Source organism: Podarcis liolepis (assembly GCF_965112155.1).
Source record: "Podarcis liolepis genome assembly, chromosome: 15".
Lineage (NCBI taxonomy): Eukaryota > Metazoa > Chordata > Lepidosauria > Squamata > Lacertidae > Podarcis > Podarcis liolepis.
Window position 1 is genome coordinate 24911240 of NC_139566.1, and position 21307 is coordinate 24932546.

The window sequence follows — 21307 nt, forward strand, 5'->3', positions numbered from 1 at the left end:
ATCTCCAATGGCATCTCCAGAAAGGGCTGGGAAAGACTGCTTGCCTGAAACCTTGGAGACTCACTGCCAGTCAGTGTCAACAATACTGAGCTGATATAAGGCAGCCCCCTGTGTTTCCACTTACCCTATGTGGACTAGTACCTTCATTTTCTTTTAAAGCAATAGGATCATAGCTCACAGGCAGAGAACATGATTTGCATGCAGATAGCCCCAGGTTCAAGACTCAACATCTCCAGATAAAACTGGGAATGTCTCCTGCCTGTAACCCTGGAGAGCCGCTGTCAATCATTGCAGACAATCCTGAGCTAAATGGATCAGTGGTCCGACTCTGTATAAGACAGGGTTCCTAGGTTCCTGTGCTCTCCTTTAACCAAGGGCACCTTGAGACAACCTATTTACTGAGTATTCAATGAAGGGTGATTAGATGACGCTGGCTTGTATAACAAGCATTCACTCTGATTTGCTTCACTAGAACTAATGTGCATCCAATGAAAGCTGAATGCTGGAAGATTCTGGGCAGATAAAAGGAAGGACTTGTTCATGCAGTGCATAGTTAAACTGTGGAACTCACCTCCACAAGAAATAGCCACCGACCTTTAAAAGAGGATTAGACAAATTCATGGAGGAGAGGTCCATCCATGGCTACTAGCCATGATAGTTATGCTCTGCATACACTCTTTGAGTTGGGGTGGGTTTCCCTAAGAGCTCCAAATCTATTTCCATGGCTCAACCTGGATTCACAAGTACCGGTATGTGACTTAATCTCACCCCCCAAATAGTGACCGTCTGGAAGCTTCCTCCATCAGAGGTGCAAAGGAGCCCAATTCTCATAATGAAGACTGCAGAACTGTGAGGTTTATATCTTCACTGCCCCCCTGAGGTTAGAATGGAGACATACACATCTGCCTCCAGCATAGCTGGAAGTCTTTTTTTCTTTTTAATGTCCCAGTTGGCACTTGCTAATTACTTAATAACTTAAAAACGTGCGAGCTGCTGCCAGTCAGTGTAGACAATACTGAGCTAAATGGCTCAATGGCATGACTTGGGATTAAGGCATCTTCTCCTGTGTACTAAGGGAAGTGCTAAAGCTCATAGTCCCTCTATGGATCGAACCATCAGGAAACTGAAGTTTAATAGTAGAAAAGTAAGATCAGTAGAAATTCACTCAGGCCCAAACTTAAAATTCCCAATTTCCCTGGCAGATCACAATGCTCCTCTTTAAAACGGGGGAGGGGTGGCGTTCCTCTTTTAGTAAAAAGAAATGTTAAAATAAATTAAAGTACAGTGCTTGCATTGGCTGGTACACTTCAGGTGAAAATGAATCATGATCAATTGCCCCCTCGTATTTACAACCTTCACTAAGGGATGCATTTTAGACAATTTGACATTTCTGATGTACATTTATTTCATTCACAGTATAGCACAACTTTTCTCCAAGGAGCTCAATGTAATGTACATAGTTCTCCCTCTCCTCATTTAATCCCCACAACAACCCTACGAGACAGCAGGTTAGGCTGAGAGGCAGTGATTGGCCCACAAGGTCGCCCGGTGAGCTTCATGGTTGAGTGGAATTTCGAACCCTGATCTCCCAGCTCCTAGTCCGACGTTCTAACCACTACACCACCCTGGCTTTCTTCGAGACACAGCTTATTCCTGTGATTCTAAGCTGTTTTCACTACAGTGGTACCTCGGGTTACATACACTTCAGGCTACATATGCTTCAGGTTACAGATTCCGCTAACCCAGAAATATTACCTCGGGTTAAGAACTTTGCTTCAGGATGAGAACAAAAATCGTGCTCCGGCGGCGCAGCAGCAGCAGGAGGCCCCATTAGTTAAAGTGGTGCTTCAGGTTAAGAGCAGTTTCAGGTTAAGAACAGACCTCCGGAACGAATTAAGTACTTAACCCGAGGTACCACTGTATTGTGTTTTGATTGTTGCAACCTGCCCCGGAACCTTGAGGTGAAGGGCGGGTCATTAACAACAGCAAACAAACAAACAAATGTTTATCGTTCATTATAATCATAATACTCCTTGCTTGTGAAAACACCCCACCCCCATCTGGAATGTGAATGAGGCCCGTCAATCAATTACCCATCTTTCCCTCTTCAAATCACCTGCCTCGTAGTCACATTAAGTGTAAATACATTTGCAGCTCGTCAAGACCTCGAGCCTTTTCCGGGAAGTGCCGGATGACTCACCATTTGGTACACTTAAGTTCGGAAGACAAAGGCAACTTTTTATACGTTCCCTCCCGTTCCTTACTAGAAGGGACGCCCCAGGACCCGGGTAGCTCCACAAAAGAGACTCGGATGCCTTGAAATTGCTCCTCAGTTGAACTCTGCTGCGCGTCTGGATAAGGAAGGCTGCATTGTAGCGGCGAACTATGAAGTCACATTTTCTGCATCCCTGGGAAGTGAGGAGGGGGGCGGGATGGAGAGAGAGAGAAGATGCAACGCAAACCCCCGCTCCTTCTCGCTCTTCCCACATAGCTCGTCGTCCTACCCTTCCCTCTCCCGCGCTGGATTGCTTAACCGACAGATTTCCAGCCTCCACCAGGCAGAGGCGCCTCCCCTGCTCGCGCTCTCCCCTACACACACGCAACCCGCGCGTTTCCTTCCCCGCCTCGCCCTTCTCACGTGCTTGACCTCTCTCCAAGTAGGCATAGAGCGGGTTTCTGCTTCTGCCGCAGCTTGGAACTCCGGGCAGCGGCGGGGAAAGGCGGACGCGCAGCACCGCAGTGCTCTGTCCAGGGTGCTGAAAGAGGAGCGATGCGCTCCGCTCCATCTTCGGCGCCCGGGAAAGGAGAGGTAGCAGCCGCGGACGGGATCCGCAGGCGAGGCGAGGGTCCAGCATGAGGACAGGGCCGGGAGGGCGCCGCTGGAGCCGGGCAGGCAGCAGCAGCAGCGATGCCCGGCCGGCTGCGCGCCAGCGGGGCAGAGGCTGGCTTGGCGTCCCGTTCCTCAAGGTTGAGCGCCGTTTCGGAGCGAGGATCTTGAACCGGGCGGGTCTGGATCTGGAGTGACAGCTGTCCGTCTCAGTCTCCCAGCCTCCTCCAATATTTGGGGGAACTTCTCGCCTTCCTTTTCAATTGGATTAGAAGAGCAGAAAAAGTGGGGAGGACCAGCTCGCTGCTGGCACACGCGCTGCCCTTCAAAGCAGCTCGATTCGGATGGAGTTGGGGGACCAGGCTGGCCAACCAGGCATCCCGGAGCGGCTGTCCTTCAAGCTCCGGTCGCCTCTTTCTCCCTTTCTCGACTGGGTGAGTTCATCTCTCCAGTGAATCGTGAAATCTCTTTACCTGAGGGCGGCTCAGCCGGCAGCCTGCGTTCCCGGGACAGCAGCTCGATTGACGCAAACTTGAGAAGAGCTTGGAAGGGTTGGCGGGGGGAGGACTTTTTGATCTTGGGTGGGGGAGAGACTAGATGAGGCGGGCTGAGGAGGAGCCACCCTCAACGAGGTGAGCTTAGGAGAACCCAGCTGAGCGACTGTAGACCCGGGGGACTTTCGGAGTAGCAAAACAACAGTCATAATGAATTAATAGTAATCGGTCCGTTAAGGAAGTGAGCGGGGTTGCGGCTCAAAGCAACGGCACGGATCTGATGTCTTACTGTGAGGAGCGACTGAAGTCAACATCAAGTCAACCCAGTGGTGCAGAGAACTAATTTTAGACTCTGGACTTCATGGTGTCACCGCCTCCCCCCTACTTTAATGGGCAATTGGTATTACTTCACTTACTTTAAATCGCTGCGTGGAGGGGTGGAGGGCTTCTACTAGTGCTTCTGAGTGGGGTCCCGGGCCTCTGCCCTAAAGTCTTACCCTGTGGGCGCCTTCCGAGACAGCCCCCACGCCTTCAGAGGTCTCCGTGGACTAATACACTTCTCTCCTCCGATCGCTTGCGGGGGACGGGAGTTTGGGAACTATCCGAGGTCCTGAAAGAAGACGATGGTGGAGACTCTGTCGGTGGCTGTCCTGGGAGCCCCGAAGGTGGGCAAAACGGCCATTATCCGTCAGTTCTTGTACCACGACTTTACAGAGACTTACAGCCCGACGGAGCGCCGCCGTACCTACCGGCCTTCGGTCATTTTCAACGGGAACATGTACGACATGAAGATTATGGATTTTCCTTACCTGACGGCGTTCCCAGCAAACAGCTCTCAGGTGGGCTTTTATTAAAACCCTCCCACAACTCAACCCAAATTCATCCCCCCGAATATATTTGGCTATGCTTGTGAATTCTACAAGTGAACAACAGATCACTAGTGGGATACAGTGTGGCTGTGCTGAGGCCAGATTGGTTCGTTTTCTAATTGGATTGGGGCCCTCCTGTTAGGTAGGATGGAAATATGGTGTGGGTTGTTCAACTGGGGGATTCACTCTACGTATTATTATTATTATTATTATTATTATTATTATTATTATTTACTATTATATTATATATCCCACCCTTCTCCCAAGCTAGGGTTCAAGGTGGCTTACACATTTTAAAACACCATTATAAAATACTAAGTAATAAAACCAGACTAGTGAAAATAATCAAAGTGCATCAGAGCACATTTAGAATCCAGTTTGCCTTGACAGCAGCCCAGTGATCTGCACCATATGATTATTAATTAATTACCTGCCCTTCGCCCTAATAACCAAAGCTCAATATTGAAAACCATTTGAAACCACTTGCAGAAATAAGGCAGACCATAGAAAGATACACCTCAAGTACCCAAAGCCAGGGCGAAGAGGTGTGTCTTCAGCATTCACCAAAAAGTGTCTAATGAAGGTGCCAGTTGCACCCCTGTGGGGAGGGAGGGAATTTCGCAGTTTAGAGGCCCCCACAGAATTCCCTCTCCTGGGCCACCCATCACAGCTCCGGAGGGCAGTTCAACAACCAAGAGAGCTCCCTCTGCCAGTCTTAGCACCTAAGAGGGTCTGCAGGGAAGAAGGGAGTCTTTCAGGGAGTGATGACCACCAACCTGGATGGCTTTAAAAGGGGATTAGAGAAATTCATGGGGGCATAAGGCAATTAATGGCCACCAGCTACCACAGCTATATTCTACCTCTACCATTGGGACAGCATACCCAAGCTTGCTTCGTTTTGTTACTTAACACTGTGGTTTTTCCCCAGGAGTGGCAAACTCAAGCCCACCAGATGTTGTTAGGCAACACGTTCCTTCATGTCTGGCCAGGGCTGATTGGAACTGTAGTCCGCAACACCTGGATTGCACTAGGTCAGGAAAGGTTTGCTGTAAGCATTTTCCTAAACTCTCCTGCGAGGCAGCACAGGGCAGGAGTAAAATGTGCTTGCTTAGCTGGCTGGGTGAGTTGGAGAACTCCACTCTCCTTGCAAGGCATTAGGTCTGATTTTACACCAAGGCCCTGTGCTCTGCTGTATGTAAGTCAGGTCCATATTTAGGACAGTGCATATCCAGCAGTTCCACTGGAGTGAAGGGGAAAGGGCAGGAAGCCATTGGTCACCATCTTCTGGAACCCAACTCACATTGCCTCCGAACATGGATATTCCACTCCAGGGACCCAGGCTAAAGAAGATTGTTGATAGACGTGTCCATTATGATTTTCGACTATCTCACATTTCACATTTTCAAACAACAATGAATGCCTCTAGTCCTTATGCATTTTCTGTGGGAGCTCCTAAGAGGTGGAATTCCCTCTCCGCAGAAGGTGTCTTGGCACCTGCACAGTACAGTTTTCTCCATATGCTGAAAATGCATCTCTTTTACCCAGGCCTTTGACACTTGAAGTGCAGGACCCACCTTATTCTTCTGATCGCAATTGGTTTTATTATTTTAATTTGTTGCAACCAGTGGTGTGCTGTCAGTGGACCAGGAGGACTAGGCTAGTCCCTTAAATGCTCCTGGAAAATTAGAGTATTAAAGAATTAAAGCCTGGTGCCTCCTTCCTAAAGCCCACGGGGGGGAAAGTAAGGGTAAAGGACCCCTGGATGGTTAAATCCAGTCAAAGGTGACTATGGGGTTGCGGCACTCATCTCTGCTTTCAGGCCAAGGGAGCCGGTGTTTGTCCACAGACAGCTTTCTGGGTCATGTGGCCAGCATGACCAAACTGCTTCTGGTGCAACGGAACACCGTGACAGAAACCAGAGAGCATGGAAATGCCGTTTGCCTTCCCACCACAGTGGTACCTATTTATCTACTTGCACTGGTGTGCTTTTGAACTGCTAGATTGGCAGGAGCTGGGACAGAGCAACAGGAGCTCACTCTGTTGCAGGGATTTGAACCACCGACCTTCTGATTGGCAAGCCCAAGAGGCTCAGTGGTTTAGACCACAGCGCCACCCTTCTGCCTGGCTTAGGCAGGGAGGCATGATGCTCACAGGCACAACATCTCCCCAGTCCCCACTGCCCTTGCAATCTGGCTTGAAAGTGTGTGAGTTTGGTCTGGTGAAATATTGGAAGCCAGATGTGCAGCTGAAAGGAGACAGCCAAGTGGGACTTACAATGCCCACATTGCATCTCCCCCATAGCTAGCAGAATGAGGCAAAATTGTGCAGAAATAGTAACAACAGTTCTCTTCATGTCTGTGGGATTTGACTGCCGGTCCAAAAATAATGTAATAGAAAGGGGGGTGGGGGTGAAGTTAACTTGGTTCTTCAATTTTTGGCACTTTCCTCCAACACTCAAGCTGTTTCTCAAAGCTTCCCATCTCCCCGCTCTGGCTTTTAAGAATCCTTAAATAGTAAGCCAAAGGGAAGAGTTTGTGTTGGCTGCTGATGAAAATGTAGGCTAACCCGCACAGCCACACCCACCCTGCAGATGACCCATCTTCACTTAGGGGCAAGATGTGAGTTCTGGTGGAAGGCCAGTTCTGAAGATGCAGAATGTGGGTGGAATTGAAAGAAGACAGAAAATAAGGGAGATGGGAGATGAGAACAAAAACAGGAAAGCTTTCTTTAGGGTCAGGCACATTTAAAGCATCGCAGATGAGATGCAGGTGAAAGATGGAACTAGTCCTCATGTCTATTTACTTCCGCCCCGTGAGAGGCAAGTTGGCCTAAAGAAAGTGGATATTGGGGAAGTTTTTCTCCCTCTCTCATAATGCTAGAACTGGTGGACATCCAATGAAGCTGAATTTTGGGCGATGCAAGACAGATAAAAGAAAGTCCTTAGAATGGTAGAGCTGGAAGGGACCCCAAGAGTCATCTAGTCCAACCCCTGCCTGGTTAAACTATGGAACTCACTGCCACAGGAGCAGTGGTGGCCAGATGTCACAATGGCTTTAAAAGACGATGGCCAAGATGGTTGGAGACAGTGATGCTTCTGAATACCAGCTGCTGGAAGCCACAGGAGAGTTGCTCTTGGGCTTGGGTCCTGCTTAAAAGTTTCCCATTGGGGCATCTGGCTAAGTACTGTGAGAACAGGATGCTGGACTAGAATGGCCATTGGCCTCATCGAGCAAAGCTCCTATTGTGTAATTATGGGGCATGAGCAACACCCTATTGCAAGCAAGCTTCTTTTGTCACGTGCTCTACAGATGTTTTGGCCACAGCGTGACAAAGGTCGGTCATTGGTTCCAGAGGAGCAGGTGGCTGTTTCAGTGAGAGAGAAGGGAGAGGGGTTTTGGAAGTGGGAATTAAATTCTAAGCGGACAAAAGGAGGTGGAACTGTAGGGAGACAGTACCTTTTGATTAGGCCTGGCAGAAGCAAGGTTCAGGAACCCCTAGATCAGAGACACAAAAGGGGGCTTCTTGCTGTCCTTTGAATCCAATGCTGCCTTTATGGGGGAAGCCAGACCCTCATAGGATGTGACTGCTCTGCAATCCCCTCATCTAGGTGCAGGTTGTATATATGCAGAGCCCTTTCCGCCCCCAGCTGGAGCTCACTGGAGCTCAGCTCCAGCCCCTTTCAGGTGGGGAACAAGGGAGGAGTTTGTGGTGAGCTCCAGCACCTCTTTTTCTAGAAAAATAGCAGTGTGTGTATGTATTTGTGTGTGTGTGTACACAGGTGGCACTGTGATCTAAACCACTGAGCCTCTTGGGCTTGGCAATTAAGAAGGTTGGCGGTTTGAATCCCTGCAATGGAGTGAGCTCCTGTTGCTCTGTCCCAGCTTCTGCCAACCTAACAGTTCGAAAGCATGCCAGTGCAAGTAGATAAATAGGTACCACTGTGGTGGGAAGGTAAACGGCGTTTCCATGCGCTCTGGCACTTGTCACAGTCCTCCATGCACCAGAAGCGGTTTAGTCTTGCTGGTCCATGACCTGGAAAGCTGTCTGTGGACAAACGCCGGCTTCCTTGGCCTGAAAGCGAGATGAGCGCTGCAACCGCATAGTCACCTTTGACCGTCCAGGGGTCCACCCCCGTTTTTACCTTCATGTATATGTATATGTATGCACATATAAAACCATATATCTTAAAGACACCACAGCCTTTGTTGTGCCTCATTGTCCCAAAAGGGAATACAGACCCTCTTAAGTGTGTCTGCAGCCCCTGGGATTTCACACTATTAATAGAGATTAATGTGGTGTGTGGGGACGCGGGTGGTGCTGTGGGTAAAACCTCAGCGCCTAGGACTTGCTGATCGTATGGTCGGCGGTTCGAATCCCCATGGCGGGGTGCGCTCCCGTCGTTCGGTCCCAGCGCCTGCCAACCTAGCAGTTCGAAAGCACCCCTGGGTGCAAGTAGATAAATAGGTACCGCTTTCTAGCGGGAAGGTAAATGGCGTACCATGTGCTGCTCTTGTGCCAGTTCACCAGAGCAGCTTTGTCACGCTGGCCACGTGACCCGGAAGTGTCTGCGGACAGTGCTGGCTCCCGGCCTCTAGAGTGAGATGAGTGCACAACCCTAGAGTCTGGCAAGACTGGCCCGTACGGGCAGGGGTGCCTTTACCTTTACCTTTAATGTGGTGTGTAACACTATGATACTGATCTAATTTAGGCATGTGGGACTTTAGATGCAGAGGTCAAATGTGGACCTTCAGACCTCTGCATCTGGACCTTGGGACTCTTACCAGGCCACACCTGCTCTCTCCAGGCCACGTCCTCTCACCAGCCCTGCTTTGCACCCTCCTTGAGAGTTTCTGCAAGGCTGGAATGTGCCCTTGAGCTCTGATGATGCCTTTTGCTTTCCTAGATGGAGGGCAGAGAGGGGGGGTGGGCGAGCATTCGTAGAAACTAGCCTTATGTACGAAGGTGAAATTCACCCCCATTGCTCTGCCCACCAATTGGGTGGCTGCTGGAAAGTTGCCTGGAGGGGAATGAACACACACACAGGTCTGAAAAATATATAGTCCTGAACAAGAGCCTTTGTAGTGTTGAACTAAGACCTGGGAGATTGGGGTTCAAATCTCCACCTTGGGCCAATCACCGCCTTTCAGTCAAACCTACCTCACAGGGTTGTTGTGGGGATTAAAGGAGGCGGATGACCATGTATAGCACCATTAGCTCCTTGGAGGAAAAGGTGGGATGTAGATGAAATAAAGAAATAAAATAAACCCTTCGTCCAAAAGCAGAGGCTCCACGTTCCCTGACATCCGTTCTGACAGTTTGCATTTCTTAGTGCAGAAAGTATTGATCTGACGTGATCTTTCCTATTCTAATTAGTTCAAGGGGGTTCTGGAGGCTTCTCTGTGTGAAAGAAGCAAACAGAAGGTTCATGACGTTTGGGTTATACCTTCAGAGAAGCTGAGTACAGCTGGCTGGAACTGGTTCTTTTATCCTTTCTGTCAAAGTCATGCTGACTATAAAAGTAAGGCCAGAAGGATCCTGGGTTTCTCTTTCTTTCTATCTCTTTTCCTTCTGGTGTGGTGGTCTGTACGTAGTATGCTTAGTGTTAAGGTTTAGACTTATTATAAGTTATCGTAAGTTTAAGTTAAGTCTGCTGCAACTGGATTTCTTATGGACAGTGCCAATCCTAAAACCCAGCCAGATGAGGGGGTATAAATAATAAAATTTATTATTATTATTATTATTATTATTATTATTATTATTATTATTATTATATTTGTGACCATTATGCTCATTTGCCTTCAGTAGCATTAAAGTGCTGCTGGATGAAATACAACTGCCTCTGGGCTATTTTTCGGGGAATCCTGCAACGTGTTTTAACTTTTTACTAACTACACATTGGAATCTGCTCTGGATCAATATTGAGTAGCATTCCATGACACATTCATCTGAGGTGTGCAGGGCAGGGACCCTTCAGGAGATGATCTCCTTGACTGGAAATAAATGTTCAGGCTCCAGAAATGAGTGGCAGCCTCAGGAAAAGAAGACATGATTGTCATCGGCCCCCAGCGCTCCTGGCTCCCCAGTTTCATGGTGTTTCATTATTACTATCTGGGTTAAAAATAAACGCTTTGGTTTTCATCCCATCCTCTGAGCTTCAGCAAGCCGCTAATTGCATTTCACAGTTGACTTCAGTTGATGTGGAGGCCCTGCCTGTGCTTTCCAGTAGGTGAGACCGAAGGGAGATCTAAAGATGGAGATGGACTTAAGTTAGGGAGGCGGTGTGCTGCTGCTGCAAGATACTGCCCCGCCCACTTTTGCTTCTGGCTCCACCTACCACTGACACAAGGGACGTGGGTGGCGCTGTGGGTTAAACCACAGAGCCTAGGACTTGCTGATTATAAGGTCGGCAGTTCGAATCCCCATGACGGGGTGAGCTCCCATTGCTCGGTCCCTGCTCCTGCCAACCTAGCAGTTCGAAAGCACGTCAAAGTGCAAGTAGATAAATAGGTACCGCTTCAGCGGGGAGGTAAACGGCGTTTCCATGCGCTGCTCTTGTTCGCCAGAAGCGGCTTAGTCATGCTGGCCACATGACCCGGAAGCTGTACGCCGGCTCCCTCAGCCAATAAAGCGAGATGAGCGCCGCAACCCCAGAGTCAGTCACGACTGGACCTAATGGTCAGGGGTCCCTTTACCTTTTTACCACTGACACATGCAGGTGGAGGTGGGGAGGGTGGTGGCCCCCTGGCTGCAGAACACTTTCCCCAGAGAAATGTGCCTGCCGGGCATTGTCATCATCAAATTTTAGGCACTGGGCAATGGCCCTCTTGACCCAGGCAGTTGGTTCTTAATTGGAATGATAAGGTGCAATAACACCATAGCCTGTTGTTGAAACAAAATTCAAAAAATCCTTCCAGTAGCACCTTAGAGACCAACTAAGTTTGTTATTGGTATGAGCTTTCATGCTACTGGAAGGAATTTTTTAATTTTGTTTCGACTACGGCAGACCAACATGGCTACCTACCTGTAGCCTGTTATGTTCATCTTTTAGCAGGGTGGGGTAGGATTTGTCCTTTTCTATCATATTGCAGGATGAGCACTTAACATAAATACAGTCATACCTCGGGTTACAGACACTTCAGGTTGCGTTTTTTCAGGTTACGGACACGCCAAAACCTGGAAGTACCGGAATGGGTTACTTCCGGGTTTTGGTGTTCGAGCATGCGCAGAAGACCTAATCACAAGCCTCATGTGCGCAGACGCAGCTCTGTGGGTTGCGAATGCTGCGGGTTGCGAAAGTGCCTCCCGCACGGATCACATTCGCAACCCGAGTGTCCACTGTAATGTGCTTTTATTCTTTTAATGTTGTTTGAAACTTTCCCAGTATGCTTTCAGAATCATAAGTTGCTTTAAGACATTTTATGTCTAGACCAGATGGCTGGGAAGTTGCCTGCTCTTGATGGGATTATGTTTCCTCTGAAGGAGCAGGTTCGTAGCTTGGGGGTACTCCTAGACCCTTTGCTATCGCTCGAGGCTCAGGTGGCCTCAGTGGCCCAGAGTGCCTTCCATCAGCTTTGGCTGCTGGCCCCACTACGCCCCTATGTGGACAGGGATAGCTTAACTACTGTTGTCTATGCTCTGGTAACTTCAAGGTTATAATGCTGAAATGCTTTATATGTACGGCTGCCTCTGAAGATGGTTTGGAAACTTCAGCTAGTGCAGAATTCAGCAGCCAGGTTGCTCACTGGAGCAAGACGGTTTGAGCATCATAGAATCATAGAATCATAGAGTTGGAAGAGACCACAAGGGCCATCGAGTCCAACCCCCTGCCAAGCAGGAAACACCATCAGAGCACTCCTGACATATGGTTGTCAATCCTCTGCTTAAAGACCTCCAAAGTAGGAGACTCTACCACACTCCTTGGCAGCAAATTCCACTGTCGAACAGCTCTTACTGTCAGGAAGTTCTTCCTAATGTTTAGGTGGAATCTTCTTTCTTGTAGTTTGGATCCATTGCTCCGTGTCCGCTTCTCTGGAGCAGCAGAAAACAACCTTTCTCCCTCCTCTATGTGACATCCTTTTATATATTTGAACATGGCTATCATATCACCCCTTAACCTCCTCTTCTCCAGGCTAAACATGCCCAGCTCCCTTAGCCGTTCCTCATAAGGCATCGTTTCCAGGCCTTTGACCATTTTGGTTGCCCTCCTCTGGACACGTTCCAGTTTGTCAGTGTCCTTCTTGAACTGTGGTGCCCAGAACTGGACACAGTACTCGGCATCATTTACACCGATCCTGGTCTGACTGCACTGGCTACCAATTAGGTTCCGGTCCCAATTAAAAGTGCTGGTTTTGACCTATAAAGCCTTAAATGGCCCAGGACCACAATATCTCAAGGACTGTCTCTTTCCATATGAACCTACCTGGACCCTGAGATCATCTTCTGAGGTCCTCCTTCATGTGCCTCCTTCTCGAGAGGTCTGGAGGATGGCAGCATGAGAACAGGCCTTCTCTGCAGTGGCTCCCCATCTGTGGAATTCTCTCCCCAGGGAAGTTCGCCTGGTGCCTTCATTATTCACCTTTAGGCACCAGGCAAAAACATTCCTTTTTAACCAGGCCTTTGGTTGATCTGTTTGACATCCTATACCCTTTTAAAATGCAGCTCTTTTTTTGGGGGGGGTGTTATTGGGTTGTTGTTTTTATTTTGAAATATTGTGGCTTTTATGTTGATCTTTTCTGTGAACCGCCCTGAGACCTCCGGGTATAGGGTGGTATATAAATTCAATAAATAATAATAATAATACAGTGGTACCTCGGGTTAAGAACTTAATTAGTTCTGGAGGTCCGTTCTTAACCTGAAACTGCTCTTAACCTGAAGCACCACTTTAGCTAATGGGGCCTCCCGCTGCTGCCGCGCCACCACTGCGCAACTTCTGTTCTCATCCTGAAGCAAAGTTCTTAATCCGAGGTACTATTTCTGGGTTAGTGGAGTCTGTAACCTGAAGCGTCTGTAACCCGAGGTACCACTGTAATACATTTATGAACTCGCTCCATACTTACAAAATAAAGTGGGGCAAGAAATGAATAAATGTAATTAATAGTGGTAGTAATATAAGTTATTATAGCTATTTTTGTTATCATTAACTTTGAGAAGGTTGGCATCAGGATGAAAATGGTTCCCTACCTGTTCTATATCTGGATACAAATTTGACAGGGATGTACCTCGGTGACAGAGCCTCTGCTTTGCAGGCAGGTTCAATCCCCACCATCTCCAAATAGGGCTGGGAGAAGGTCCTTCTCTGAAACCCTGGAGAGCTACTGCCAGTCAGTGTTGACAATAGTGAGCTGGATGGACCCATGGGCCTGACTCTGCACAATGCAGCTGAGTGACAATGTCCCTTTTTCGTTGCACCAGCTTTCCCCATCTTTTCCTCTCGCCCACCAGGAGTGGTCAGACCTGAAATCCCGAGGGCTGAGGAACACTGATGCCTACGTCCTGGTGTATGATATCTGCAGCCCAGAAAGCTTTGAGTATGTGAAAATGATCCGTCAGCAGATCCAGGAGAACAGGTGAGCAGAAGGGATGGGAGAGGAGGGGGTGGATTTGGCGGGGGGCGGGGGGAGCACAGAATCAGGAAAGCTGCTTTTCCCTCCAGAGTGAGGCTGCAGTCCTCAACCCACCTCTCGTATGGATCAGTCTCGGGGAATTCAGTGGGATTTACTTCTGAGTAAACACACCACCACTCATCTGGTGGTGCAACGTGACTACTCGGAAGTCCTACTATTGAACTCAGCGTGGGTTTTATTCCCAGGTAAGTGGGGTTAGGATTGCAGCCTTAAAGAAGCCCAGTCCCACTTTCAAATATCCACAGCTATTTGCATGGGGAAAATAAGCCCCAGCTAGCATGGCCATTTTGAACCACAACTCCCATCATCCTTAGCCAGCATGGCCACTTTGGACTACAATTCCCATCATCCCTAGGCAGAAAGGCCACTTGGGACTATAATACCTATCATCCTTAGCCAGAATGGCCACTTTGGACTACAATTCCCATCATCCCTAGGCAGAAAGGCCACTTGGGACTATAATACCTATCATCCTTAGCCAGAATGGCCACTTTGGACTACAATTCCCATCATCCCTAGGCAGAAAGGCCACTTGGGACTATAATACCTATCATCCTTAGTCAGAATGGCCACTTTGGACTACAATTCCCATCATCCCTAGGCAGAAAGGCCACTTGGGACTATAATACCTATCATCCTTAGTCAGAATGGCCACTTTGGACTACAATTCCCATCATCCCTAGGCAGAAAGGCCACTTGGGACTACAATTCCCATCATCTCTAGGCAGAATGGCCACTTTGGACTACAATTACCATCATCCCTAGCCAGCATGGCTACTTTAGACTACCATTCCCAACAGCCCCAGCCAGCAGGGCCATTTTGGACTACCACTTGGCTGGGGCTGATGGGAGTTAAGGTCCAAAATTTCTGGAGGGCCCCAGGCTGGGGAGAGACTGTGCATCACTCTGACCTTCTTTCTCTACTCTCTGAACTTGGGATCCCTCTTCCTCTCCTAGGGCGAGCAGCAGTGGCGAAGCCCCCATCATTGTGGTGGGGAACAAGCGGGACCTGCAGCGCCAGCGCTTCTCCCCCCGCCGGGCCCTCTCGCTGCTGGTCAAGAAGAGCTGGAAGTGCGGCTACATGGAGTGCTCGGCCAAGTTCAACTGGCACATCATCCTCCTCTTCAAGGAGCTCCTCTGCAGCGTCTTGGCCCGAGGCTGCAGGAACAACCACTCTGCCATGCGCCTCCAGGGGGCGCTGCACAGGAACAGGTGCAGCCTGATGTGAGGAGACCCTGCCGGCCACAAGGGGGCGGACTCACCGAACACTGGAATTGCAGAGCCTGGAGGGTCGTCTAGCCCAATCCTCTGCAATGGGGTGCCCCCCCAAAAAAACACCTTTCCAAGAGGTTCGGACATTCGAGCCATAGTGGGAAGCTGAGGGCCACATCTCTGCCACCAGGGCCGTGTTTGCAGGAGTAACCCCTTGAAATCCCTGGGCGTTTCTGCTTGGTGAGATGAACACCTTGGAGGGGGGGAGTGGAGTTTTGGGGTGCCATCGAGCCAAAATCCACGTAGCCCAGCTTTCTGCCATGGGTGGCGGGTGCCTGTGGCTGAGAAGCCCCTCCGCCATTTTGATTTTCCCACAATGCCATGGGGCAGCCATTGGCTTGGGAAGGATTTAGACACAATGGGAAATTTTAGATAGCAGGTGGATCCCCAGACTCAATCACTGCAGGCAGGTAATCAGTTGTGGGGAGGAGGAAGCCAAGCTGCTGGGGGAATCACTGACTCAAGAGTGAGCCCAGCAGAGGGTGGGGCCTCTGACCTGGAGCCAGCCTTGACCCAGTGGGCAGCTGAAGGCTTGATGGCTGTATGTCCCAGTATAGCGTCCAGAAATAAGCAGCAGGCACTCTTCGCTTAAAATGCATAGACCAGACCCTCTAATTTCCAAGGTTGTGGCTCTGGCGCAAAGCACCTGCCCCCATGTTCCATCCCTGGCAGGATCGCTGGGGAAAACTCCCCTGCCTGAAACCCTGGAGAGATGCTGCCAGTCAGTGTCGACAACACTGAGCTAGGTGGACCACTGGGTTGGCTAAGCAGAAGGCAGTTTCCTAATTAATTCACTACCACCCCTTTCAAAGAACAGGAAGGACTAGAACCTTAATTTATTTTTAGGGAGGAAGCAAGAGCAAGAGTTGTAGAGCATCTGCTTCCCCAAAGCCACTGCTGGTCAGTGTGGACAACATTCAGGCAACTTGCCAAGTCCTGTAAGCCTACCGATCGATTCTTTGGCTTGGGGCTCTTGCACAGAGGGGCCCAGTTGCATGCCCACTTCTAGCATCAGAGGAGCAGCCGTGTGGATTCTCAGCATCTCAGGCCTGACCTCAGCTAGCTGGGTGATTGTTTCTGCCCTCATAGATGAGATCCAGTCCTTTGTGTGGTCCCATGTGACGCTCCAGAGACATCTGCTGGGCCATAGCTCAGTGGTAGAGCATCTGCTTTGCATGCAGAAGGCTGCAGGTTCAATCCCCGGCTTCTCCAGGTATGGCTGGGAAAGAGAGATACAAACCTTGCCTGAAACCTTGGAGAGCTGCTGCCAGCCAGGGTGGGCATTACTGGGCTAGGGCCGCAAGGAAATATGCGTCCTCTTTCCCTGTATGAAATCTCTGCATGCAAAATGCTTGAAGGAGCTGTTTGCTCCTCGGAAGCCTCAGACGTGCTGTGGTTTCAAGAGGCTTCGATGAGGTCTGTGAAAACACACACACACATGCGCGCGCGCACACACACACACACACAACTGGGAGGGTCCTCCTATCTAAGACCAGGGAACCAGTTTCGCAAGTCTGCCTGCCTTCTCAGGAATTCATCACAAGTCCACAACCACCACCACCCCAATAGCACAATCGCTGACGCCACGTTCATTCATAATCTGGGACAACGGCCGATGCTGCTTTTGCACTCAGTTGTGACTAATGTGGACTAGTGTGTTGCGAAAACAAAACGGGAGTCGAGGGCAAGTGGGAGGAGAAAAGGTCTCGTTTGTTAAAAGCCACAATTCTCCCCCATCAAACTCTTGTTGGCTGGGATCAAGTGTTTGGCTTGCTTTTGATTCCCCCCCCAAATGTTTTGCAGGGTGGGGGGCTCAAGAGTTTCAGGGACCCCTTGCCCCCTTTCTCCAAAGCTGCCACCATCATCTCTGGGCCAGAGGCTACAGCACACAAGGGTCTTCTACACCAGCCTCCCTTTCTTTTGCAAGACACTGATCATCTGTTTAACACAGTCTCCAAGGAAGGGCTCCCCATTCCAGCGGTGCAATACTGGACCATCTATAAAGCATCCTCAACCAGGTCCCTTGTTATGTCTTGCTTGCAAATTGTGGTGCCAGGGTTTTTTGGCAGGGGGGGGCGGGACTGGCAGGGCATCAGGTGATAACGTCTTCTCAAATGCTCCTGAGCAATGGATCTCAGCCAATGGCAATGCTTGATCTACCACCCAAAGGTAGTTGTACTCCCAAGTCCCATCAGGGCTGGCACTCTTACATGCGCCACGTAATACCCGTTCTGTATCTGTAAGAAAGTGCACCTTGGGAACTCCCTGCCTCTTGATTTCAGTCAGGGGCTGTTCGTTGTATTCTTTTCGCCACCTGCTAAAAAAATGTTCTCCTTTAGACAACCCCACCCACCCAGCCGTTTAGAAAGTTGGCAAGAGTTTTAATCTGCTTTTAGTCTATTGCTTTTTAACTTTTCGAAAGCCTTAAATCATTGTCGTTAAGTCTGTATGACTATTTTTATCGTTTTTTTAAACCACGTTGTGGTTTCTTGGGTGGCTGAACAACCAAGCAGTAAATTTTACGAAATTAAATAAATCAACTTCAGCGGGAAGCATGCACAATGGTTAGGAACAGTTCTGCAACATCTGGAGGGCAACATGTTGCCTACCTCTAGTTGGGGGGGGGGGGGAGAGACACACACCTGGGACCGGTTCACATCCACCCATCTTCACACTTCTGCAATAAAGGCACAGAGTCAAAACACATGATTTGTCCTCTTTTTTTTTTACTTTCTGGGTTCCGAGAGCTCGCGGGTCAGTTCAATTAGCTACATTCGTGGGGTCGGAAGGCGGGCACTATACGGGAGGCAGCGCTCAGGAGGCGAGCGGACACACTCTGTTGTATTTATATAAATATGCATAGATTATTTAAACACACCTACAGTACATTGGGGGGGGGCAGGGGGTTGGTCTGGTTGAGGGGACAGGAGTCTTAACGGCCCAGATCCCAGGACGCCGAGAGGGTCTGTCTGAAGAGGAATTCATGTGCAAGACTTCAGCGAGACCCTCTCTCTCCAAAAGCGCGACTCATTTAAAAAATAGATAATCTGCAGAAAACGCTGTCAGCTCGCCTAGTGGGGAGAGGCTCCCCCAGTCTCTGTGTGGGGCCTCCCCCATCCTGTGCACATTAAGCACCTTCCCACTTTGAGTCACCACTATTTGCAAGACTCCCAAGGGTCTATAGCGTCCACTCAGCTGGGAAGGCGCCTTTTTAAAACATCCCCAAGGGGAAGCTGCCCAAGGATGTCAAAGCTGAGGCAGGGGTTACATGAGAAGGGAGCAAGAGGTTTAGAGGTCAAAAGTGCTACTCGAATTGGAAGACTGGGGAAGGAGGTGGAAGGCGATCAAAGCAGACTCAAAAGAATTTTACAACGGCCGATGCGAGCGAATATCGGACCACGTCAGAAGCTCCTCGCTGTGTTATCCAGTGTCCAAAGACTTTCCCCTGAAAGCTTCTCTCTCTCACACCCACACCCACATACACACAAATTTGCTACGAAGCCATGCCACTCTCCAGCCATAATTAAAAACCAAACCCCAATGGAAGAACCACCTTAGAAATTAAAGGCATCTGCACCCACACAATCCGTTCAGAACAGCAGCAATATTGAGGTCACCGAAGGAACAGTGCCCGAGGGACGGGGGAAGGAAGGCTGGGCAACTGAAGCAGCCAGGAAGGAGAGAAGAGGCAGCCGGATGCCCTCTGGCACCCTTCATGCCCAGGCGCCCTCGTCGGCCACCCCAGACTCCGCCGGGCCATGGGAAGGCTCCACAAGGGAGGCGAATACGTTGTGGAAGGCTGCCCAGGGTCGGTACTGCTCTGGAGGGCGCTTGGAAGGGCTGCCCTTGGGCGAGGCGCCCCCTGCTGGAGACTTGCCCACCCCTGCTGCCTTGTAGCTGAGGGGCGTGGGGATTTTCGAAGGGGTCTTGTCCGGCTGGGAGTCGGTGCGAGGCTTTATCATGGGGCGCAGTTTGAGTTTGTAGATGGAAGGCACACGGTCAGGCTTCTTGAGGGACGACTTCGGGCGCAGCACGACTTCCTCGCAGGGAGCGGACCCCTCGGCGGCCTCGCGGGGCGGAGAGCCCAGGTCCGAATCAGCCGCCTCCGTGATGCCCCACGGGCTGTCCGTCAGAGGCTCGGGAAGCTCCGCCCCTTCCTGGACCTCCTGCAGGTCATTCAGGCAGACGTAGCAATTGCTCTCGTCCGAGGAGCTGGACAGAGCTGGCTTCCTCCAGCGTGTGGCTCGCTCCAGAGGCACTGGCGAGTCCCACAGCTCGCAGGTGTCGGCCGAGCCGTTGTGGAAGTCGGGGGGCACCACGGTGCCCGCTTCGGGGACCCCCGGCCTCTGGGAGGCAGCATTCCTCTTGGGCTCGTCTTTCGCCTCGCCTGGGAGGCCGTACTTGCTGAAGAAGTTGAGGGACGACGAGGACGAGCTGGAGGAGCAGTAGGCCGAGTCGGCGGCTCCTTGATCTGGGGTGGTTTGCAGGAGGCGGGGGCCGTCGCAGGCCCGGCCCAGGGGCTCTAACTGCTCTGGCTCCCCATCCACCACCAGGCCCATCATTTGGGAGTTGGCCAGGAACTCTTCCTCCAGTCGCCGGAACAGCTGCTGCTCCTGGCTGGGGTCCAGGCGCAGAGGGGTCCGGAAGGTGTGAGCCAGTTCTTCCAGCTCCCGTCCTAAACTGTCTGAGGGCTGCTGCGAGTGCCCGCTCCCGCCAGGCCGGGGCTGCTGCCTCGTGGCCCCGCGGGATCCCCCCAAAGCTGGCTGCTTCTGCCTCAGAGTTCCGCAGGCCGAGGGAGGCGGCGTCCGCGGCCGGGGGTCTGGCGTTTTCGTGGCGGGGAGAGACCCCCTGCGGTTAGCGAGCGCCGGGCTCCGAGACCCCACCGGCGTCCCTGGCGCCCACCTGGCTGGGCTCTTGGTCCTGGGGGTGCTTCTTCCAGAGCCCCCGGGCCTCTCCTTGGGGTCTTCGGCCCGCACCCAAGAGTGCTGCCCGTCCTTACCTCGGCTGATGACCAGAACGGTGGGCTCCCCGCTGGGCCTCCCCTGGCTTCGTGCCCGTGGGCGAGGGCTCTGCTGCACGGACGGCTTGAGGTGCCCATTGGCCATCCGGGGGCGGCCGCGTTCTTCCGCCTCAGTCCTCCGGGGCGCCAGAGATGGCCTTGGCAAGTCCACCCGGTCTCGTGACTGGCTGCGGCTGGCCGGCTGCCTCTTGGGGCTGGCGTGGGCCTGAGGGCTGGTCCCTTCGCCCAGCCGCCGCCCAGGCTCCTTCCTGAGTGCTGGGCCGTTGCTGCTGCCATCTTCATTGTGCCGCCTTCCCAAAGTGCCGCTCTGCGCGGAGGACGCTGAGGAATCGCTGTCTCCAGAAAGACGCCGGGCTCTGGGGGGCCTAGAGCAGAGGGGGAAAGGCAATTGTGGTGGTTAGCAGCGTTGGCATTTATCCATATAAAAAGATTTCTATAATGCCATTCACAATAATGGTGCAAAACGTGGCAGCCGGACCGTTGACTGGAGTTTCTTGCCGTGACACCATTCTTTAAAAAAGCTGCCCATCTACTACTGAGCCAGGTTCAAGTTTCTTGTGCTAATTTACAAAGGCTGAATCCTTATACAGTGGTACCTCGGGTTACATACGCTTCAGGTTACATACGTTTCAGGTTACAGACTCCGCTAACCCAGAAATAGTGCTTCAGGTGCAGCGGCAGCAGGAGGCCCCATTAGCTAAAGTGGTGCTTCAGGTTAAGAACAGTTTCAGGTTAAGAACAGACCTCCGGAACGAATTAAGTACTTAACCCAAGGTACCATTGTATCCCAGTTCAAGCATTGAGGTCATCTGCCAAAGAGTTGTGCTTTGTTCACTGAATTGGTGAGGATCGTTTGACAACAACAAGGGTGGTGGTTATTGTTTTGATGTTTCAGTTTAATTATTTACTTGTGTTTTATCTTGTGTTTCATTCTGTGAACCACCCTGGGATTTCTTGATGAAGGGCGGTATATAAATTTAATAAATTTAAAAACAAACAATGTCATCGGCCCAGTCCTGTGGAACATTCTGCCACTAGAGATTCAGCAGGCAACTTTTAAATGCCTGCTAAAAGCTTTTCTATTCCCCCTGGCCTATGATTAGGAATACATCCTTCCGCAAGGGTTAACTGGTAGCTGTCTTAAACCTTTTAAATAGTTTTACTGTATGGTTTTTATGTTTCATTGCTGTAAACCGCTTTGA

The 21307-nt window shown here is 50.7% G+C and overlaps 2 protein-coding genes across 3 annotated transcripts in view; one reads left to right on the forward strand and one right to left on the reverse strand.

Moving 5' to 3' along the window:
• The first annotated feature begins 1301 nt into the window (after positions 1 to 1301).
• On the forward strand, positions 1302 to 17789 carry RASL10A (RAS like family 10 member A). Of its 2 annotated transcripts, none has more exons than XM_083478916.1 (3): positions 1302 to 4160; positions 13602 to 13756; positions 14771 to 17789. In XM_083478916.1, the coding sequence occupies exons 1-3, from the start codon at positions 3945 to 3947 to the stop codon at positions 15039 to 15041; spliced, it is 642 nt and encodes a 213-aa protein (XP_083335042.1). In that variant the 5' UTR covers positions 1302 to 3944; the 3' UTR covers positions 15042 to 17789. The 2 variants fall into 2 exon arrangements, with proteins under 2 accessions (XP_083335042.1, XP_083335043.1); XM_083478917.1 differs by having other exon boundaries at positions 13632 to 13756.
• Positions 17790 to 21307, reverse strand: part of GAS2L1 (growth arrest specific 2 like 1) — a 47861-nt gene continuing 44343 nt past the window's right edge. Inside the window, exon 6 of the mRNA XM_083478526.1 lies at positions 17790 to 20470. Coding sequence (XP_083334652.1) covers positions 18799 to 20470 — 1672 coding nt within the window. The 3' untranslated portion in view covers positions 17790 to 18798. The remainder of the gene's footprint in view (positions 20471 to 21307) is intronic.